At 36.6% G+C, this 16,022-nt stretch overlaps 1 protein-coding gene across 1 annotated transcript in view; it reads right to left on the reverse strand.

The window, feature by feature from the left end:
- The window catches only part of FMN2 (formin 2), a 386,263-nt gene that overhangs the window by 165,535 nt on the left and 204,706 nt on the right, over nt 1–16,022 (reverse strand). Inside the window, exon 8 of the mRNA XM_078441390.2 lies at nt 11,522–11,583. Within this exon, the coding sequence (XP_078297516.1) occupies nt 11,522–11,583 (62 nt within the window). The remainder of the gene's footprint in view (nt 1–11,521; nt 11,584–16,022) is intronic.

A 16,022-nucleotide genomic window follows, 5' to 3' on the forward strand; every position in this document is an offset into this window, starting at 1 on the left:
ATTAAAAAGAAGAAATAAACAACCTAACTTTACACATCAAGAAATAAGCTACAAAAGAACAAACTACATCCAAAGTTAGTAGAAAAAGAGAAATAATAAAAATTACAGCAGAAATAAAATAAAGAATAGAAAATCAATAGAAAAAATCAATGAAACTAAGAGATTTTTTAAAAGATAACCGAATTAACAAAGCTTTAGATAGAATAACTAAGAAAAAAAGAGAAGACTCAAATAAATACAATCAGAAATGAAAAAGAAGATATCACAACTGATGCCACAAAAAGGATCATGAGACAACTAGGAAAAATTGTAAGCCAACAAAATGGATAACCTAGAAAAAAAAATAGTAACTTCCTAGGAACATACATACTAACACTGAATCAAAAAGATAAAGAAAGTCTAGGGGCACGTGGGTGGCTAGTCGGTTGAGCGACCACTTTGGCTCAGGTCATTATCTCATGGCTCGTGAGTTGAAGCCCCACATTGGGCTTTGTGCTAACAGCTCAGAGCCGGGAGCCTGCTTCAGATTCTATGTCCCCCTCCCCCCTCCCCCTCTCCTTGTCATGCTCTGTCTGTCTGTCTCTCGCGCGCGCATGCACGCTCTCAAAAATAATAAATGTTAAAACAATTAAAAAAATTGGAGCACCTGGGTGGCTCAGTTGGTTAGGTGTCCAACTTCAACTCAGGTCACGATCTCACAGTTCGTGGGTTCGAGCCCCACATTGGGCTCTGTGCTGACAGTTCGGAGCCTGAAGCCTGCTTTGGATTCTGTGTGAGTGGGAAGGAAGGAGAGAGGAAGGAAGGAAGGAAGGAAGGAAGGAAGGAAGGAAGGAAGGGAAGGAAGGAAGGAAAGAGGGAGGAAGGAAGGAAGGAAGGAAGGAAAAGAGAGAAAAGGAAGGAAGGAAGGAAGGAAGGAAGGGCATCCAAATTGGGAAGGAAGAAGTAAAATTGTTTTTTTTTTAAGATGATACGATCTTATATAGAGAAAACCCTAAAGATTCCACAAAACACCTGCTAGAACTAATAAATGAAATCCATGAGGTTTCAGGACACAAAATCAACAAAAACATCAATTGTGCTTCTATACACTAATGATGAACTATTTGAAGAGGAAATTAAGAAAAGAATCCTATCTATAATAATACCAAAAAGAATAAAATATTTAGGCATAAACTTAAGGAAGTAAAAGACTTGTACACCATAAACTATAAAATATTGATGAAAGAGATTAAGATGACACAAATAGAAAGACATTCTATGTTCATGAATTAGAAGACTAAATATTGTTGAGATGTTGATACTGCCCAAAACCATCTACAGATTCAATGCAAAATCCCAACTGACTTTTTAAAAATTTTATTTTAATGTTTATTTTTGAAAGAGAGACAGAGTGCAAGTGAGGGAGGGGCAGAGAAAGAGGAAGACAGAACTTGAAGCAGGCTGGAGGCTCTGAGCTGTCACCACAAAGCCCGATGCATGGCTTGAACTCACGAACGGCAAGATCATGACCTAAGCCAAAGTCAGACACTTAATTGACTGAGCCACCCAGGCACCCCCGCAACTGGCTTATTTTTAAAATAGGAAAAACAAATTTAAAATTCAACTGGAACTCTAAAAGACCCCAGAGATAAAACAACCTTGAAAATGAAGAACCAATCTGGAGGCAAAACACTTCCTTATTTCAAATTATATTACAAGGCTACAGTAATGAAAACAGTATAGGATTGGCATAAAGACAGATATATAGAGCACAGAATAGAGAGCACAGAAATAAATCCAAACATATATAATCAATTGATCTTCAACCATGGTGCCAACAATACATAATAGAGAAAGCCTCTTCAACAAATGGCATTGGAAAATGGGATATCCACATGCAAAAATGTGAAATTGGACTCATATCTTACACCATACACAAAAATTAACTCAAAATGAACCAGAGACATAAGACCAGAAACTATAAAACTCCCAGAACACAGGAACACATAGGGAAACGATTCATGACATTGGTCATGGCAAAGATATTGAGGATATGGCAACAAGAGCAAAAATAGACAAGTGGGACTACAATATTTGCAAACCATGTAACTGTTATAGGATTAATTTTCAAAATGCATAAGGAACTCCCATAACTCAAGAACAAAGAGAGAGAGAGAAACCTAATAAAATGGTTACAAAATATACTAAAGACTTGAATGGACAGTTCCCCCTAATTAGACATATAATCAACCAAGGTATATGAACAGATGCACAATATCACCAGTCATCAGGAAAATGCAAATCAAAACCACAATGAGATATTATCTTACACCTGTTAAGATGGTTATTATCAAACTAAAAAGAAAACAAACAAAAACCAAAACACAAGGGCAATAAGTGTTGATGAGGATATGGGGAAACTGGAACCTTTGTAGACTATTGGTTGGAATGCAAAATGGTGCAGCTGCTAGGGAAAACAGTTTGGTGGGCCCTCAAAAAAATAAAAATAGAACTACCATATCATCCAGGAATTTAAAAGAATTGAAATTCAGGTCTCAAAAGAGATGGTGTATTCCTGTATTCACTGCAGCACTATTCACAACAGCCAAGATATGAAAACAACTTGAATGTCCATCAATGGAAGAACAGATGGAAGAATTAAAAGTATGGTATATTCATACAGTGGAAAATATTCAGTCTTTAAGAAAGAAGGAAATCCTACAATAAGTAACAACATGGATGGACCTTGAGAATATTATACTTAGTTAAATAAGGCTGTCATAGAAGAATAAATACTGTAGGACAGCAATTATAGGAGATATCGAAGAAGAAATGATGGAATGGTTGTTGCCAGGGGCTGAGGGCAGTGGAAAATGGGGAGTTGCTAAGCAACATGTATAAAATTTCATGTACGCAAGATGAAAAAAAATTCTAGAAAAATTTTTTCTACAAATAATGATATTATATTGTACACCTAAAAATCTGGTTAGGACTCATGTTAAATGTTCTTATCACAATTGAGAAAAAAAAAGAGGAACAAAGGGAAAGTTTCAGAAATGCAAAAAATGTTAGTAAGTATAAAAGACTATATTGAAGTTCCTTAAATATATATAACTATTTGAAACAAAAATTACACCAATGTTTCATCGAGTTGCATATATCTCATAAATTTTACTCATATTACAACTAAAACATTAAATATGCAGGAGAGACAGTAAAAAGCCCTATATGGTGTCATCAAGGTTTCTACATTTTATAATATTAACTGCAGGTAATTAGAGTGTCAAAGTTTAGAATTCCTAGAGCAACAAGTAAAAAATACGTAACACAACAAAGTATAGCTAAAAAACCGACAGATATAAAATGAGAAACAAAGGAAAAAACATGTATTTAATCTTACATAAGGTAGAAAGGGGAAACCAGAGTGACAAGTGAAGAGACAAACAAAAAATTATAGAACTAAATCCAACCGTAACAATAATTATACTAAATGTTAACAGTTCAAATGTTCCAAGAAGGAAAAGAGTATCAGAGCGGATAAAAAAACAGGATCAAGGGGCGCCTGGGTGGCTCAGTCGGTTGAGCGTCCGACTTCGGCTCAGGTCGCGATCTCGCGGTCCGCGAGTTCGAGCCCCCGTCGGGCTCTGGGCTGATGGCTCAGAGCCTGGAGCCTGCTTTGGATTCTGTGTCTCCCTCTCTCTCTGCCCCTCCCCCATTCATGCTGTGTCTCCCTCTGTCTCAAAAATAAATAAACGTTAAAAAAAAAAAAAAAAAAAAAACAGGATCAAAATCTTACTACCTATAAGACATTCTAACATAAGCAATTGTAACATAAAGACACAGGTAAGTTGGAAGTACATGGATAGATTAAGAAAAAAACATGTAAACAGTAAGTATCAGAATAGTAGAATGGCTATTTAAGTATCCATTAAAAAACAAAACCAAAAAAACCCTTCAAGACAGAGTATTACCAGAGTGAAGAATTTCCTAATGATAAATGCAACAGAAAGATACAATTCTCAATGTGTTTGGATCTGATGAGAAAGCCTCCAAATACAGGATACAAAAATTGACAGAATTAAAAGGAAAAATTAAAAATTCCACAATTCTCTTAAACTGTCCTCAAGTCCCTGGCTAAACTTAGCCGCTGCCTGCTCCCACATTCCTCCTCCTGCCCATTCCTTCCAAAATTCTTTACTCACAGGTACTTTCTTCTCCCGTTGGCTGACTCCTCTTTCGTGCTTCCCGATCTTGGCACACACTGTTGTCTCTACTTAGAACACTTTCAGGGCACTTGTTGGGATGAGCACTGGGTGTCATGTGTAAGAGGTGAATCACTGGGTCCTATTCCTGAAGCCAAGACTACACTGTATGATAACTAACTTGAATTAAACAAACAAACAAACAAACAAATACAATTTTTTTAAAAAAAAGAGAGAACGCGTTCATATCCTTTTTGGGTGACTCCTACTTGCATTCCAAATGTCCCTTCCTCAGAGATGATTTCCTGAAATCAGGAATCAGCTAATATGCTTTCAGAGACCATGTGTAGTTGTACTTCTCTGGCTTTCCTTCTCCCTTTCTGGGTACGTGTTGTGTGTGTACATGAACAAGAGGGAGACATCATTCATTAAAAGCGGAGTAGTCAGAGCACAGAAGCCACTCCTACTGAGCACTGATTGTAGTACAGTGTCTGACGTTTAGTTAGCATTCTGTAAATATTTTTTATCAAATAAATAATGAAGGAAAGGGAATATGTTGTTTATTTCTCTTTCATTTATTTATTTTACCTTTTTTATTTTTTATTTTATTTATTTCTTTTTTAAATATGAAATTTATTGTCAACTTGGTTTCCATACAACACTCAGTGCTCATCCCAAAAGGTTCTCTATCTTTCTTTTACATTTGAGGGACAAACTGAGCATGCTTTGACAAAGGAGAGCTGGGGAAAGAAGCAAGCACAGAATGAGAACAGCTCACTGACTGGAACATAGGATGATACAAAGATAGTCACAGAATTTTTTGGATAAAGTGATAGTGACAAATGAAGAAAGATTGCTGCATATGAATCAGATGGCTTAATCTCCATATATATGTGTGAGTTAGGAAGATGGGAGTGTGCAGGGGAAAGGAGCTGGAGTCACAAACAGCCTGAATAATTTACTGTACTCTTTCAAAGAACTCACTCACTCATCATTCATTCCACACCATTAAAGAACATAGAGAAGATATACAATTTCTACCCTAGTTACATGGGGTTACTGGGCTGTCCCCATCTGATATAGCATAGATAAAAATAGGTAGAATTCTAGGCCCCTTGGGAATAGTAACTTCATTGGTTTCATGTAGCTGGAACTACAACTTCTGGGGATGCCCCTGTGTGATTTAGGATAGGAGAGGAGGGACAGAATATTAAAGCACGTTCATATCATGTCATGCTTAATAAAACCGTAGCATATTTTAATCTAGCTATGACACAGTTGAAAACTTTGAGGAGAGTCTGTAGGAAGTAGGAAGGACTCCCAACAAGGTACACTAGAGATGCTCATTATGCTGTCTTATTTTTATCAGTCACCTGTAAACATATTGGCTACTAGCAATTGAAAAAATTGTTCTGCACTGTGCACTAAAAAATAAACTATAGGGGCTCCTGGGTGGCTCCGTCAGTTGAGCATCCGACTTTTGGTTTTGGCTCAGGTCATGATCTTGTGGTATTATGAGTTCGAGCTCCATGTCAGGTTCTGTGCTGGCAGCATGGAGCTTACTGGGGAATCTCTCTCACCCTCTCTCTCTGCCTTCCCCCCACTCGTGCTGTCTCTGTATTTCTCAAACAAATAAATAAACTTTAAAAAGATTATAAAAAACAAACTGTAGCTGGTTCTATGGCCTTGGGTTCATCTTGGGTTCACTGAAGTACGTATTATTTAGTATCAACTGGCCAGAGAAAGCCCAAGCTTCTTGTTAGTCTACTGGACACTCAAAAGTCTCAAGGTAAATTGAGAAAAGGGAAGAGTTTCTCTAGCAATTCCAAGGGATTCTTGAGGCCATAATCTCTAAAATTATGCCAAGAAACAAACATGCTCAGTTTTCCCCACAACAGAATGTCACTATTTTAATTCAATTATTGAAAAATTACACACAATCTAATGAAATATTTCTGGTATAGTAATGGTTAACCTTATCTATGCAGTAATTCTGAATCTTTGAAGAAATATTTCTGAAATCATATTTTTAAGAAAGCTACCTAAAAAGTACAGCATTTGAAATACTATGACATAGGGGCGCCTGGGTGGCTCAGTTGGTTAAGCGGCCAACTTCGGCTCAGGTCATGATCTCGCAGTCCGTGAGTTCGAGCCCCGCGTCGGGCTCTGTGCTGACAGCTCAGAGCCTGGAGCCTGTTTCAGATTCTTTGTCTCCATCTCTCTGACCCTCCCCCGTTCATGCTCTGTCTCTCTCTGTCTCAAAAATAAATAAACATCAAAAAAAAAAATTTTTTTTAAATAAAAAAAAAATACAATGACATAAACAATTTTCACCTCCTTCAATTATCAGACCATACTAAGAACAAAAAGAGGCCATTCTTTAATTAATTAGTAGTTATTATGAATATTATACATAAACCATTAAGCTAAAGATGGAGTATAAAAATCCTACTAAATAATTTATAGTTCAGTTGAAAGGTCACATGCACATATAATGGTAATACAAAGCAAAAAAAAAAAAAAAAAAAAGAGGCAAGTGCCCAAGGGAAGGAAGACAAAAAGCACTACAAGATTTCAAAGAAAGATGTCCCAAATATAAAGGAAATTATTGGAATAACTGACAAAATTTTACTGGGATCTGAGGATTAGATGATAGTAATATTCCAGCATTAATTTCCTAATGTTGATGGTTGCCTAATGTTTCAAGGTATGTTTATTTGTAGGTAATATGCACCAAAGTTCAGGAATAATAGGGCCTAATATTGGCAATTTATTTGCAAACAATGCAAAAAAAAAAAAAGTTTGCTGCACCACATTGGCAACTTTATTGTATCTTTGAGATTGTTTTAAAAGCTAAAACAAATTTTAAAATGATTGAGAGTAAAGTAGTATAATTCTGAAAATTATAACTTTTAATTTAAACAGTATTCTCTATTAATTCATGTTGCCTGTACACATACAGGTATTTATTCTTCTTCACTTGGAAAAATTTTGAGACCCTTGATTAAAAAGGTCCAGTTTTACTCTAATTTACAAGGCACACAACTTTGTTGCCCTCAATCTTACCAGCCTCAGAGGCAATCTTCTGCAATTTGACATTCATAGTTCTATGCCTACACTTACTTTTATTTTTAAGAAAAATTAAGCATAATAATATTGAGTGGTCTAGAAAACTCTTCTACATTCATTTGATGGTGTCAAAAGTTGATATTGTTATTACAAATTATTAGGAACCCCATTTAGAAATGAGAGTATGGAAACTGAAGAACAAAGGCATATATCTGTGTAATTGTGGTGCTGGAACCTGAACAGAATCCCTTTGAGTTTTTTTTATCCCATCTTTTCCACCACCCAGTGGTGTCTCTAGTCTTCCTGAAGGTTCTGTTCAGTGATCACCGTGAGTCAGGAAATTCTGTGCTTAGAGCACATTCCTTAGGAGGGGTGAGCAAGTGTCAACTGAGCTCTGAGTTGTGAGAACCTTGCTGTGTTTCAATTTCCTAGAAAGGGTTAGATAACAATAGTATTTCTTCCTCATAAGTCACAGGTAAGGCATTTAGAGGATTTAATGAATTAATATATGTAAGGGACTTGAAACAATGGTTGGTGCATAATAGACATTAAACTATTACTATTTCTAAAAATTCAGGGAATTTTAGGAGCCTAAACAACTGAAAAGAAGGGATTTGAACAAATACATTTTGCATGAATAGGGAATATGTATTATATCTTAAATTAGGGGCAGGTCCTTGCTTTGTTATAGGCATATTCATTCACTAAATGTGGAGAACTTTAATACTGCTATGTATTACTCAAAAGAGCACAGATTTTGGGGGCACCTGGGTGGCTCAGTTGGTGAAGCGTCCGACTTCGGCTCAGGTCATGATCTCACCGTTCGTGGGTTCGAGCCCCATGTCGGGCTCTGCGCTGACAGCTCAAGCCTGGAGCCTGCTTTGGATGACAGAATCTCCCTCTCTCTCTGCTCCTCCCCCACTCATGCCCTGTCTCTCTCTCTCTCTCAAAAATAAATAAACATTAAAAAATTTAAAAAAAGAGCACATATTTTTGCCTCAGCATTTATCCCTAGAAAACTGAAAACACTTATATATAAATAGGTCTCTAGTAGTCTTTCTTTAATGACCCAGAATTCTTAAACTAGAAACATTTTAAATCTTCATTTACCCTTTTCAAATTGTCAACCATACTTTTCATATCTAGCAGGTTACAGTAAATTATGACTGGGCTACTGGACCCCACTGGAAAGAACAACTAATTATTTTGCACATGACCCTCTTAGGTTACTAAAGAAATGACTATAACACAAATGGATGTTCAATACAGATCGTTATTTCCAGTGGGTATCAATCAGTTCGAACACGAAAACTGGATCTGAAAACCATATGATAGCCCGAAAGAGGTTTTTCCATTCATTAATTCATGTAAACTTCATGTAACATTTACTAAATACTTTCTATGTGCCCAGTATTCCTTAACTCTAGATGCTGGGGATATTGCCATAGATAAAACAAATATTTCTCCCTCTTTGTACTTTAGTGGAAGTTAACCAGGAATTAGTATGAGTTCTATTATTAGCATGAATATCTATTATTTATAATGGATTCTTTAAGCTCCTTACCATAGATGGCTAACAAAGAAATCTAGCCTTTTACTACTTGAACTGGTATTACTGTGAACTATCCCCACCACTGCGTTTTCCTGACATACTGGAAGCCGAAACCATTGTTTGACAACAACAACAAAGAGAAAACCACAAATTTAACCAGTTCTAGCTAGCATTCCTTCAACTTTCAGGAAGTATGATAATGAGAAATTAGACACAAATTCTGGATGGCTATCTAGTTTGTTCAGAGTCAGAAATTTCTATTTCGTGAAATTAATTTGCTCTGAAAGGCTAAAAACTCAAATAAAATACTCCACTGCAAATTAAACTTCCCTCATAAATATAGTTTTTCCCAATTTCTGTATTTTTCTATATATATTTCTGCATTATGGATACACCACGTTAAGACATTCATATGTCGGGGCGCCTGGGTGGCGTCGGTTAAGCCTCCGACTTCAGCCAGGTCACGATCTCGCGGTCCGTGAGTTCGAGCCCCGCGTCAGGCTCTGGGCCGATGGCTCGGAGCCTGGAGCCTGTTTCCGATTCTGTGTCTCCCTCTCTCTCTGCCCCTCCCCCGTTCATGCTCTGTCTCTCTCTGTCCCAAAAATAAATAAAAAACGTTGAAAAAAAAAAAAAAAAAGACATTCATATGTCTTAATATAATATACACAACACATACATATACATACATATATATTATGTATATATGTAAGCACTTATATATACACATATGCAATGTATGTATAAGAAAAACAGTTAAATATATATGAACATCATGCACCATTAGGATCTGCTGAAGAAATTGCTTTCTCTGGTATTTCCACGTTTCTTCCATATGGCTCTCCTGGTTGGGAAAGAGTTGGCATCAAAGATTCAAGAGAAATGAAAACTCTGTACCTCTAAATGGATATGTTTTAGGGCGCCTGGGTGGCTCAGTCGGTTAAGCGTCCGACTTCGGCTCAGGTCATGATCTCGCGGTCCGTGAGTTCAAGCCTCGCGTTGGGCTCTGTGCTGACAGCTCAGAGCCTGGAGCCTGCTTCAGATTCTGTGTCTCCCTCTCTCCCTCTCTCTCTCTGACCCTCCCCCGTTCATGCTCTGTCTCTCTCTGTCTCAAAAATAAATAAGCATTAAAAAAAATTTAAATGGATATGTTTTACATACCCATTTCACTGGGACACTAATATACTGAATACATGATTAATTTTTTCCAATTTTCCATCACATAGAGACAACTACATAATCAACCAATTTTTTATAATATTTTTTAAAAAAATTTAGAGAGAGAGTATGTGCACAAATGGAGGAGAAGGGGAGAGAGAGAGAGAGAGAGAGAGAGAGAGAGAGAGAAAGAGAGAGAGAATCCCAAGCAGGCTCCACACTCAGCTCAGCACCGAGCTCAATATGGTGCTTGATCCCACAACCACAAAATCATGACCTGAGCTGAAGTCAAGAGTTGGATGCTTAACCAAATAAGTCACCCAGGCACCCCATATAATCAACTATTCCAACTTCCCCTCTCAGTCTTCATTAATGACTCATTCTAACTGAGCACCTGTGATCATTGTGCTGACCAGGTACCAACTCTACACTTGATCAATAGATTCTATGCAATGGACCATAAGAAATATTTTCCCTTACAAAGGTCTAAATTTTACAGGGGAAACCACATATAAATATGTTTAAAACACAGATCAAAAACACTGTTCCCAAGGGGGGTGGTCAGGGAAGAAGTCTGCATCCTGTTCACTATGTATATCTTTCAGAACCAGGAATTCTTTGACTTGGGGCTGAAAAGTCAAGGACCAACTAAGGTCATACCCCTAAAGAGAACAGAGGCTTAAATACCAGGCACATCATAGGCAAGAGAAGGAACAAAATGAACAAAAAGAGCCCAAAGATACCACGTATAAAATAGGGCCACACTGAGACTTTCTCCTAAATATATATAGTTCTAGAACTATATATTTCTATAGTAGTATGTTTATAATACATACATATAGCTCCTCAGAAGCACTGTAAAGGCCCTGATAAGACAAGCACTTTCTTACTATGTGAATCAGTGTTATTTAATGTCATGCCCCAGCTAAAGCCATTTCATGTTTCACCACCTAGACTGCACTTCCCAAAGGCACAGACTGTATCATGCTATGGTCCTACTTCTCTGCTTCCTTACTGTTTTTTCCTGCCAACATAAGAAAAAGTGCTACTGGAAGAAAGCTTGAATGTTCCGCCACTTGGTGAATCAAACCACGCAGTTAGGAGAAACAGACTCAAATGAATTATACCCCAGCTATACCACATTAGCTATGGGATTTTGAACAAGTCATTTGACCAGCTATACCTAAATTTCCTTATATGTAAAATGGGGATAATAATAACACCTACCCAGAGTTTTCATGTGAAGATTAACTAAATTAGTGCAGAGCAATGCTCAGCTCAAATTAACCTCTATGTAAGTACTGACTATTATATTTCAAAAGAGGGAATGTGAATGGCCTCACACGCAACATGCTTTGAACCACAATCCATGAAATTATGAGGCCATACATTTGTCCAGTAAGTTTCCTAGAAAGTATTTTAGCAAACTTATACTTTAGTAAATTCAGTGCACCCAGATAAAATTTTCTGAAAGGACATTAAAGCAATGAGTCTAGATGTGCATATTGGCAAGTATTGTGTCTGTATTATATACTCACACATAAAATTCCTTCTATTTACTCACATTCTCATAGAGAGCTTGAAGGGTCTCCAGATCAACCACAGAATTGTCCAAGTTCACAACAGCTGTGGGGGGGGGGGAAAGACAAAAGAACATAAATTGCCATAAGCCAGCTGTGAAAAGATATCTGATCATCTTGGACAACACTGACCACCTCCAGAACAGTGGTCTAACTTCAGTGCACCCACTTACCCACTACTAAGACTGTGCCCAAGGAATTTCAATAGGTGCAGGGGTAAAGTGTTAAAGCTTTCATTTGTCTTTCAAATACAAAATCCCATGAATATGACACGCGGTCTGTCTCTCAAGGCCCAACTGCATGAATTTGAAAACTTTGCTTAATACTAGAAAAACAGACAAATCACACCTGTTACTGCCACATCCTATTTTGTGAGATAAATGCTCGTATCGGCCAATTTACCTAGACTTATGACAAAAGTTAAATCGAATCACTGAACTGAAGGACTTAATATAAAAATGATGGATGCATTTCTCATTATAACTCTTTAAATTGTTATAATAAAAGGATCATTCTTTGATTATGGTATTGATGTTAGCACAAATGCACCCTTAAAAATCGATTCTTAATGTGCAAACTACCCATGTTTATACAAGGAAGAAGGGGAATTGATAATAGGAAACGGGGAATATGTTCCTAAATGCATTTCTTTTGGTCTGAGAAGCATGCTGGATTATGGAGTCAGTATGTTTTATAATTCAGTTTGGGCAAATTCAGATTAATCAAAAGCATTCTGTATTACCTACATATATATATCAGCTAGAAATGATGTGAATTTCCCCTGATCAGATCTATGCCAAGTAGCCAATGAAGCTCCTCTAGAGTTAAAGGTTTCTGGGAGAAAAATCACAAAGTGGATAATCACAAATTGGTTAGATTTATTTTGATAATTGAGGCATTTTACAGTGTCTTTTCTCTCAAAGCCTAAAGTATATGAGACATTTTCTAGTGGATTCTGGCAAAATCCCAAGAAAGAATTTAAAAAGACAACTGGGAAATTGAAGCATATGATGGATGAGAAATCTAACCAAGACAATTTAGCATTTCTATTTGGAGCTGGGAACAGAGCCCAGATTTGCCAACAAAGATCATAGTAAGTAGAATATGATACTTCCATCCTGATAATATTCCACTATCTCCATTTCCAAAAAATTATGTCTCAAATATCTATCGAAGAATTTGATTAAAATTCTCAGACAAATCTTTTCACTCCTTAGACCACATAAGACAAACATATCACAATCTGTTTAATGACTCAAAGTAGTAAAAACATAGCCAGCTAACTTTGACTCTATTTCAGAAATTAATTAAAAGGGATTAACAAATGATTTTTACTGGAGGTAATATGGCTATAATGTAACAAAATACATAAAATCCAAATAAAGATAGCAAATTCGTGTATGGAATTACCCCCCTTTGGATTTGTGCAGTCTAGCCCTTAAAGAAAGTCTTACAGTGAATCCAAAGGTCTCTGACTTTGGAATTCATCAGATAATAATCCAGTATTTCAACATTCCTCTGGTGATACAGCAAAAGATTGATAGGAAAACAATGAAAGAAATGCTGTTGGTCAACTTAGTATAAGATTTCATTCTCAGAATAATGTAAAGACACAATAAAATCATTGATACTCAAGTCAAAATTCATAAAAGATACAATTGTCCTCTGAGTTTATCCTGGTTTTAAAACATGTTATTCCTATACGTGTTCCCCACATGAAATTTTGCTTAGATATATATATATACTGAAGTTTCTCATCTGTTTACCTCATGCAATGTCAGGTACTGAAGAATATCTTAATAAATACCATGTGGACCTAACCATAAGTATATGGTCCTAAGCAAGTCCTCAAAAGTTCCTCACCCATGAAACTTCACTTTTTTTTTTTAATTTTTTTTTTTTTTAACATTTATTTTTGAGACAGAGACAGACAGAGCATGAACAGGGGAGGGACAGAGAGAGAGGGAGACACAGAATCTGAAACAGGCTCCAGGCTCTGAGCTGTCAGCACAGAGCCCGACGCGGGGCTCGAACTCACAGACTGTGAGATCATGACCTGAGCCGAAGCCGGACGCTTAACCGACCAAGCCACCCAGGCGCCCCGAAACTTCACTTTTTAGTCATCCTCAAGGAAATTTCCATGGAAGAAAACACTGTTACTATTTTTCCACGCAATTTTCACTTAGTTGGCTTTACACTTGAGAGACGCTAACACAATTTGATGGGAATTGCAGTTTTGAGGGAACAATATAGTCATGCTTGTGTAGTTGGATATTAGAGATTAGATACAGGCAGATGAATGGATTCTGACTGGCGTTCTAGAAGGGAAATAAAGGCAAAAGATGTAATTTGGGAAAGGTTAAGGTTACTTGAGGTGCTATATTTACTCAATCTAAAAAGCAAATTTTAACATTTCAGAAATCAAGAATCAGACTAAAATCATATCTTACTAAGTATTTAGTGCTGTCATCTAGTGCTAGAGCGAAATCTTAAAATCTGTGATTAGGTACGTTGTGTATTTTCAACTGATAAAATTCTAAAAACAAGGAAATGAAACAAAGCATTTACTCATGTAGCCAATAAATGTAGTGCCCTTATCATTCAGGGACCATAATACCTTATTACACTGGTTAACAGTTACTTCAGTAACAATGATTTGAAATTGGAGCTATTTGGACGTGCTTGATTACTCGGCCTCGAAAGGCTGCAGAAAACTGGTTTTGTGCAGAGAACACTGCAATCAGATTTCTAGGTGTGGACATGCTAAGGAATTTTGAAATAGAAATAGAAAAGATAGAAATAGAAATGGAAATGGAAATAAATAGAAATGGAATTAGAAATACAGGTTTTAAGGTGGCAAAACATTCAAGAAAAAGCGCCTCGCAAATCCCCTGACTCCGTGTGCAAAATTTCAGCCTTCTTTGAGAGGAAAACACCTTTTTTGAGATTATGTCTGGGTGATAGTTCCTCTATTCCCCCAAAAGGGAAAGCTATTTTTATGGGATGGTTTATGGATGTGGAAGGAACACGGAACATAGAACTTAACTGGGTTTAAATTTAAATTTTTCTTCACTGCTACATTATTTCAAGTAAGCTACTTGACAAGTTTTAGTTTCTTTATGGAGGACAGGGCTAAGGGTAAAAGAAAATAATAGAAAGCATTAGCAAGATTTGGGGTCTCATGGGGACCAAAGGCAGGAACAAGTAAAAGAATCTGGCATGTTGTTGGTTAACGTTATTTCCCTCTTCAAGTTCTCACAAAAGTTCAACTCTTCTGGCTTTAATAAGCTTTATTATCTAACCCAAAGGTAAACAACTTTCTTTTTCTCCTACTTGTGTTTTGTGCCCTCATGGACCAAAAATAAAAATTCCACCTGCATCTATTAAGGGTTCCACTCTCATATGAATGATGAATTATTACAACTACATGACAGCCTGGCTTACAGCTATTGGGTATCGTTCATCATGCTCTGTCTTTTTTACTTGACATTTAAATTATTAGGCATAAGACTAAGATTTCACAACATAAATAAACCCCAATTTGGAAGGATATTCAGTGATAAATCTTTAATTCAGATTACTTTATTCTCTAATATTCCATTAGGTGCTAATGTGATTACACTTAAGATTAGAAGCCAAATATTTCACACTCATTCCCTACTCTTTGCTCTAAGACTTCCAGGAGCAGCCATCATTGTCTGGGACTCATCACCTTTCCCACCCAGCCATTCCCTTGTAGGTCTACCAAGCAATTTTAATTGCTTTCCCACAAAATATATATAGATAAATGCTACTTTGAATTTGGCCAAGAAGCATCTGTTTTGCTTCTATGTAGAAAGATACAAGGGCTAAGACGGTGTTGAGAGGCCACTCTGGCCTTTTTTGCATATTAAAAGATTATCAGCGTATTTATAAAACACGCTGACTTTCCAGGATTAGAACATATGGAGGTTTTTAACACTCTCTTTAAAAAACCTATAAATGACCATGTGTTAATAATCACTCCAGACCAAAATGGATAGCATTTTAATTTTTAAGCCTAAACTTTTATAAAATGTCCAAGATATGATAATGAAGTAGAAGAACTTGGTACTCTTTCTGGCTTTTCTATCAACAGGCTGTGTATCATTGATCAAGACACTAAGCTTCTCTGAGATTTTATCAAGTGGGATAATAACTTGTGTCTGTAGAATATATTTATTATGTGGAGAATATAAGCAATTTTATAGTAAGAAGGCTAATCCAAGAAGCCATGGAATAATTTATGTAATTAATTTTAAAATGTATTATCTGTCAACACATTGGTTAGAAACTGGAGATTGAGCTGGGAATGTGTTAGATTAAAATTAGGTCCAGGATTAAACTTTTGCTTTCAATAATCAGAAGCTGAGACCATAGCTCTTTCCTTAATGAACTCCACTGGTATACACTCACTGAGTGAGTATACGCTGAGATCCAATGCACTTCGCATTAAAACATGCTGTT

The sequence above is a fragment of the Panthera onca genome, chromosome F1, assembly GCF_046562875.1.
Source record: "Panthera onca isolate mPanOnc1 chromosome F1, mPanOnc1 haplotype 2, whole genome shotgun sequence".
Lineage (NCBI taxonomy): Eukaryota > Metazoa > Chordata > Mammalia > Carnivora > Felidae > Panthera > Panthera onca.